At 36.4% G+C, this 8,068-nt stretch overlaps 1 protein-coding gene across 1 annotated transcript; it reads right to left on the bottom strand.

The window, feature by feature from the left end:
• LOC119688676 lies at positions 1–1,417 on the bottom strand. Its single transcript, XM_038103344.1, has 2 exons — positions 601–1,417; positions 1–416 (listed from the first exon to the last, which is right to left on the bottom strand). Exons 1-2 carry the CDS (start codon positions 1,415–1,417, stop codon positions 1–3), a joined length of 1,233 nt encoding a protein of 410 aa, XP_037959272.1.
• Between the last annotated feature and the right edge of the window lie 6,651 nt (positions 1,418–8,068).

The following is an 8,068-nucleotide window of genomic DNA, read 5'->3' on the forward strand; positions in this document are numbered from 1 at the left end:
TCATGTCTTTTTCCTATGCACTGCTTCTTGATATCGCGGACATTTTGCGCTGCCAGCCGCATGCGGTCCTTCACATAACACGCATTTTTCAGTATTTGTACAGTTTGCAGCCTGGTGACCTTCCTTACCGCACCGTCTGCAGAGTTTCGTCCGATCCGGTGCTTTACAAGCGGCTGCTATGTGATCATACGCCCAACATTTGTAGCATCTTTTTGGCGATATAACCTCCGTTATTCGGCATCGAACCCATCCCACCTTAATGTGTCCAAGTGCTAACAACTTTTTGGCATCATCCGCAGGCAATGACACATATGCAGATTGTGTGCCTGCATAGGTGGTACGTTTACTCCTTATGGATGATTTGTCCGGTTTTTTTACCTGCGCTTGCTCACCGATTGCATCAAGTAATTCTTCGTCTGTGTTCAGGTTTGTTATTAGGTCTCTGCACTGAATTGTAACGGTATGTGTTTTAAGGTTGACCGTTGCAATAGATTCCAAGGCTTTTTCAATAGCAGAGTGATAATCGCTTGACCCTCCATCTTTGCTCCTCTTTAGTTCTATGAGAAGCCCTCCATTTTGAGTTGGCTGCATGGTTCTGACATTTTCGCTCAGAGCTTTGAGCCTCTCCACTGTCTTTCACTTTCTTTAGTATGTCCGCATATGTCGTACCATCCACCTTTTTTTCTATAAGAATTGCATCTGCTTTAGGTCTTATAGATCTTATCTTATTTTTGACTTTCGACGATTTTTCTTTTTTCTCGACTTTTGTCCATTTGTCAGACGGCATCTGCAGAGAAACTGTGTCAGCTTTTGTTTTCATGGCAGTGGGCGTATTGCGTTCCTGCTCCGAGCCTTTAGGGCTTAAGTCCACTCTCTTTCTTTTTTTTGGTGGTATTTCTATCGTTTCAGTCACTGTTGCTGGTAGCTTGCGTAACTGTTTTAGACCATCGGTTGGTCTGGATTTTCTTCTTTCGGAATCTAGCTCCGTACTAAGCTCCGTGTGGGTGCGTTTGATTATGCTGCACATTTTCCTGATATCCCCGTGAACATTGCGGCGTGGTTCGACATATTGTATTAGTCCATCTATTTCTTTTCCTAAGCGTTCAATTAATTCACTTATGGTAAGTACGGACTCGCCTGTAGCCACTGCTGGTAATATCAGTCTGTGCTGCGATTTTTTGTTTCGCCGTGCTGTGGTGACATTTTCAGTGGGAGCGGTTTCTGATTCTCCATTGTTTGGTTGCAACTCTGTCATTGTTAGTGCACCTTTTGTCGTACAACTGCTCGGTGCTACTGTTTGTGAAGGGGACCTCTCACTCCCGGAGTTCCTCTTCGGTGGTTCTATTTGTGTTGTGTGCATTATTGTGCTATTTGTTTCTTCTTCGTTTTTATGTTCTGTATTATATATATTTATCATTTTATATGGGCCCCAACTCGCAGCCGCTATCTCCGCACGTGCATGTAGTTTCCGTAAGTCTTATGGTTATCTATGTAAACAGGGAGGCCATACGAGGGTTGACTTTGGTCCTTATGGGATCCAGAGTTCAGAGCCAGACTTCAATCCGGAATTAATAGGGAGTACTCTCAACCTAACCTACAAGGTCATCAACAAGATGACTACGCGCATTGAGCGCTATGTGAGACTTGCCAAGTTTTCGTGGGACGGAAGAGGCTACGGATCCTTCTGAGAGCCATTTTTGCAAGATTTCACTCCGCATACTCAGGTAACAGAGATTCACAACCCCAGCCCATAACAAACTGTGTTTTCAACCTTATTTTCCGGTATGCCATAATCAGGAACCTTACCGGTATCGGTTCCGATGCCTAACCATAGGCTTGTACAATATTTTTCTACATTCCAACGGTGGTGCTTCAGAGCCATTTTAAGAATGGTAATAGGCGCTGTACACTTCCATCTCTCACGGTGGTGCATTAGCCGCCCCCAATAAAGAGACTGTCGCTGTGCACATTTAGATCCCACGATGCCACCCCGGGGTGGGGGACGCTTACTGAAAGACGGCGTCTACTCGTCTTGTCACAGGGGCTTCACAGGGTCATTGTGATCTTTTACACCACACCCTCCGACGCCTGCCGGAATTTAGTCGCCTTTTACGACAGGCATGCCTTACCTCGGGAATATTCTAACCCCTATCCCGCAGGGCTAATTAAAGACTACATTAAAAATAAACTTCCAACATAGTCTTAAAAAACCGTCTTGTTGTGCAGTCCTGTGTGTGTAGGTGGTGACATGTTAACATGAGTAATAAAATGAACAACATGATATTACCTCGCATGTCCCACGTTGTCCAGGCAGTCTCCGTGCAGCACCTGCTTCTTTCACTGTGGTTCCTTTTGTAAAGTGGGTATGCACTTCATCATCCAAATTCGTGGCAGTAATATTGTGGCGCACCGTTTAAACATTTTTTTTTATTTTTATTTTATTTTTTTTTAATATTAATTAAAAATAGCATGTGCATCGCACGCACAGCGAAATGCCAAAAAATGCAAGAAAAAAAAAGCTTTTGTACATTTTTTTTCTTTTGATGTTGTTTTGATCAAGAGTCGCGGCGAAAAGTTTTAGGCAAAATAAGGAGTTAAAATGATAAATGCTGCCAGAGCAATGTACAATAATAATATTAATAAAATTATAAGAAATGATGCCAATGTTTTGGAAAATTCGGAATGTATAAAGATGATAAATCACCGTATTAACTGGTACTTTTTGGAAAAACGGTTGAAAGGAAAGGCGCCAGTATTAAACGAGTAACAGGAGTGTCTACGGAAAAGATTTAGGATATAAAAGGAGGTATTTGGTGAAAAAGCCTTTTTCTTTTTGATGGTTTGTTGCTAAAGGAAAAAGTAATTCGTCCTCTGCGTATTTCACCAAGACGATCACAACACCAAAGAGCAATACGACTTCCAAAGCAACGTCACAGAAATCACGCCGGCAGGTAGTGGCGAAATGTTGACGACGAAAACACCAAAATCCTCTGCCGCCAGCAACAGAATTTTTGCACTTGACAAATCCTGGCTGGGCTGCAATCCCTTGAAAGCACAGTTCCTGCACTTAGCTGCATTCAGACAATCAACTGCTCGATGGCCGGATTCACCACAACGGCGACACACGTCAACTTGCATTCGACATTCCGAAACTCTATGGTCAAAACCATATCATCTATAACACCCTAGCACTAGACTATAAGAACTTACTATAAAACTGAACCATTTAATATAACACCGATCTCTCTCCAAGAGGTGATTCATGGCAGAACTATCGCCTTCAACTACAACATTAATAAAACTGCCATTAGCGACCTTCCAAGGACGTGTCACCAACCTCACACATTTCTTATAGGATTCAATGGACATCTTGTCTTTAAAATTGGGCTCATACAGCTCAGCCATAAATTCATCAACAGATATTTCAAAACACACCTTACTGATCCTTACTGACACCTTACTGATGACCTTGGGCCCCAGCTTGTCCTTCACAGAGACATCTAAACCGGCCTCAAATTTCTTATTTTTGGGCGCCTTGGCACGCTCACTAATGGAGGGCGTTCGAATGAACCCCCCCGTCTTTCAAAGGTTTTATTTCGTGCACCCTGACTCCCAATGAGGGCGCAACTTCTTTCATTACCTTTGATACAACCTCCTGAGAAGTTGCTTTTCCTTCCTTGCTTCTGACTACTAAAGACCACGTTTCTGCGGGTCTCTTCACTGGCTTAGAAACTCCTGAAAGGGAAGGAAATCTACCTACAACATATTCCGCAACAGTCTTTTCGCATCTATCATTACTATTCAAACCATTGCTTCTATTTCTATCAATACCTTCATAACTAGACAATCCTATTTCGAGGGCTTCAACTTTCCCCTCCAGCTTTGTGTTATCGGCTAGAAGGGAACCCAGAATAGCTTCATAACTGTTTAGGCAGCTGGCGATTAACTCAGCCGTCTTTTTCTTCATACACCCTTTCGCCATTCCGCTAGTAATGACTCCATTCATCTTTTCCCGTATCTTCTTCATCGCTACAATTTTTGGATGATCTTCATCCATTATAGTCTCAGCCTCACTCAAATCCTCAGTGCTGGAAACTATGCGCGTTGGACTGTTGACTTTTTCTACCTTTTTTACTTTGTTCTTCTTGGGTATTTTCGCCAATTCATGTGCCGTTGGGGCCTCAACTTCGGATATCTCATCAGACGAGCACATATCGGAGGCGGTAACTCGCTTCATAATTAAAGCAAATTACCAATAAACACACTACCAAAAATTTATGACACTATTAAACTTAAATACTAAAAATCGAAAAATTAAATTTTTCCTATAAGGCGCTCAAATTTTCAATGAATTTCCTACAGGGCAATATCCGAATAGTTTTAAAGTCACTGGAAGTCCCATGTGTCTCAAACTAAAATACTAACGACCTCTATTATTCTGTACTTAAACCAAAAACTTTCGACAGTAAATTTCAAAATATTTCACAATATACCTGAAGTATACTACAAAAATAAACTTAAATCAATTCAGCACAAAATATGCTACAAAATGAAGTTTAAATCGATTTCCCCTTAAAATATGCTACGAAATTAAATTAAAATCGATTCCTCGATATATCACGTATTTATGTGCAGCAAAGACACTCACCTGTTATTGTCCAGGAAACGTGTTTAGCAATGACACACTTCACGTTGAAAGAAATTAAATTTACTATTAAATATTAATCAATTAAGTCACTTTCTTTATATTAAAATATTAATATAATAAATATTAATATTATTTATTAAACACATTTTTGTTTTATATGCAATATTTATTGCACAAACAAAACTATTCTGAGTCACTTTCTCACAATTTTCAAAATATTTATTAATAAAATATATATTATATATGTTATAATGTTGGTTTTTACGCAGTTTTTATTAGAATAATACTACGACTACTACAGAGTAAAAATATAAGTTAAACTATATATAATGAAATTAGTTGCAAATGTAAAAAGGAACATATGACAATGTAATGAGAAGGTTGCCATATTCGACACTCCTCCTCAATGAGTATGTTCTTTTAAGCTAGTTTTTTTTTTTACAATTATCGAAACATCTTTAGCATTTTTATAAAATTGTTCTGTTTAATTCTACAAAGGTTTTTGATCATCACATCTGCCACCATATTGTTTGAACTGCAATAGATTAATGCAATCTCCTTGCATTGCACCAGTTCCCTTATGTGATGGAATTTGATGTCTATGTGCTTGCTCCTCTTATGGTATACAGGATTTTCTGCAAGCTTCTTGGCACCTTGATTATCGATACTTAAGTCGATAGGTATATTCTTTAAATATCCTAGTTCGATTAGCAATCGCTTCAAGTAAATAGCTTCTTTTGCTGCCTCTGACGCTGCCATGTATTCCGCTTCAGTACTGCTGAGCGCAACTGTTTTTTGTTTCTTGGATTCCCATGATATTAGAGAATTTCCCAGAAAAAACACAAATCCTGTGTATGACTTTCGATCCTCTGCATTACTACCCCAATCAGCATCTACAAACCCAACCAGCGTTTTTTTGACCTGTTTCATAAATTAATTTTATATCTTTTGTATCTTGAAGATACCGGAGGATATGCTTTAATTTTTTCATGTGCTCTACATGTGGGTCTGTGTTTCTTTATGCCATTTTGCACACGGAGTATAACAAATCTGGTCTTGTGGATATAGCTAGGTACATCAATGATCCTACTAGAGATTGGTATTCATTTACATCTGCTTTCTCGCATTCACCTTGGCAGGTTGTTTGGTAGCCTGGTTCTAAAGGGATAGCCACTGCTTTACATTGCTCCATGCCATATTTCTTTAAGATTTCGCTAATATATTGCGATTGGTTTAATTTTATTGTTCCGGTCTCTCCGTCTCGTTCTATTTGCATCCCAAAAAAATGATGTAACATACCTTTATCACCAACCTGAAACTGCTCAGAAATCTGCTTCTTAGTGTTGGTTAAAATTTCCTTATCACTGCACCCGATGATTATATCATCCACATATACTGCAATTATTACAAGTTTATTCTTCTTGTTTGTTTTATATAAACATGGCTCATTCTTGCAAGATTGGAATCCCAAATTACGTAATACATTATCCAATTTTTCATTCCATTCTTTTCCACTTTGTTTCAATCCATATATCGCCTTTTTTAGTCGTAAGACTTTTTTACTAATATTAGACGTATAGTTGAATACCTAAGTACTGGTGAAAATAATGCTCGTAATTTAACTTTGGATGCATTCGGATTTCTGCTTAAATGAGCAGAATATCCGATTAAAAAGAATTCTTGCTGAAGGAGCAAGATATTCTTGATTTTGCAATTTTCGCTTGTTGAGCAAATATTGCTATCAGTCAAACACGATTTTCGTACTTCAACTGATCATCTTTATTCATATTTCTTCTGATTATATACAAATTTTTAGGACTTTTAGTCCCGTTATTATGGATTTATTCTACTTAACATAACTTATTTAACATAACTTTTTTATAATATAGCTTATTTAACATAACTTATATTTAATACAACTTATTTAACATAATTTATTTAACATAACTTATTTATAATATAGCTTATTTAACATAACTTATATTTAATACAACTTATTTAACATAATTTATTTAACATAACTTATTTAACATAATTTATTTAACATAACTTATATATAATATAGCTTATTTAACATAATTTATTAGAATACACTACATGCCACCTCCCTTTTTTTTTATAAGGTTTGTTTTCTTTTCAAAAATGATAATAAACATCATATATTATTTAATCTTGATTTAGTTATATTAGCTGCGTTTCAGCAAACATGATCCGCTCAATTTTACATGCAAAACAAAAACAATGGGGTGAACCAGCAATTGATCTGGTTCACTTTCTGGTTCAATGTGGAATGTATGTAAAAGATAAAAGTGGAACGTATTTTAATGCAAATGAGGTTGGCAATGCGATGCAACGGTGTAGTAAAACTATAAACAAATCTACATTTATTTGCAAACTGCTTGCAAGTTTAAGCTATATTCATGCTTCCTTTTGAAATAAGCCTAATTGCTATGGTGAGGTGCATTTATTTTAACATGTGTGCTGTCAATCACGAACGGAAATTTTGCAATTGATATAAGCTAAACACTAGTTCTTTCAATTATTCTCCATACAGAAGCTTTTGATATACCAAAACAAATACCAAATTCGCGAAAAGTATTTATATTTGCCATATACCACAAAAATATGTAAATTTCCTTCATTGCTCTCGTTCAATTGTGACCACCACGGTTATTTTGTATTTGCTGATTGGATTTTATTAACAAATCTATTAATATATGAAACATAATTAATATATAGCAATTGTATATTTTATGCGCAAATATCAATCAAATAGTCTTTAACGGAACAATTATTGATCGTTTCCATAAAATTTTCACTATATCCATATTGATGCACTTCATCCCTTGAGCTTAATACACTTGGACTAGTGTTTAAAAAGAAAATGGAGAAATCAGTTTTGCTCGATAATTCTAATAAAATCTGCAATTTCCATTTATTTACTATAGAATTAAATTTAAGTTTTTAAGTAAATACTAAATAAAAACTTACATTTCATACTTCAGACATATCAACAGATTTTATTTATTTTCCAAGTTTTAGATTTTCTCACTTATTTTTTTAGCGCCAAAATTATTCACATAAATCAAAAAATTTTGTACACAAACCCAACTGGCATATTTCATGCGTTGCCAATTATTTTCAAACGTGATCCGTATCATTTCAGCAAAGATGATTCAGATAATTGAGCGGATCATGTTTGCTGAAACGCAGCTATTATTGTTATGTACTTCTAATGTCTTATCTTCTATTTTTATAACATTATTTGGTCCTTTTCTTTCTATTAATGTATATGGACCTTTAAATGGTTTATCAAATTTTCTCTTATTTCCTACTTTTATATAAACTTCATCTCCTACATTAAAATTATTATTTGATTGTTTTGTTTTATTACAAGTTCGCATTTTATGAACATCTAGA

This window comes from Teleopsis dalmanni, chromosome X, assembly GCF_002237135.1.
Source record: "Teleopsis dalmanni isolate 2A chromosome X, ASM223713v2, whole genome shotgun sequence".
NCBI classification, from domain to species: domain Eukaryota; kingdom Metazoa; phylum Arthropoda; class Insecta; order Diptera; family Diopsidae; genus Teleopsis; species Teleopsis dalmanni.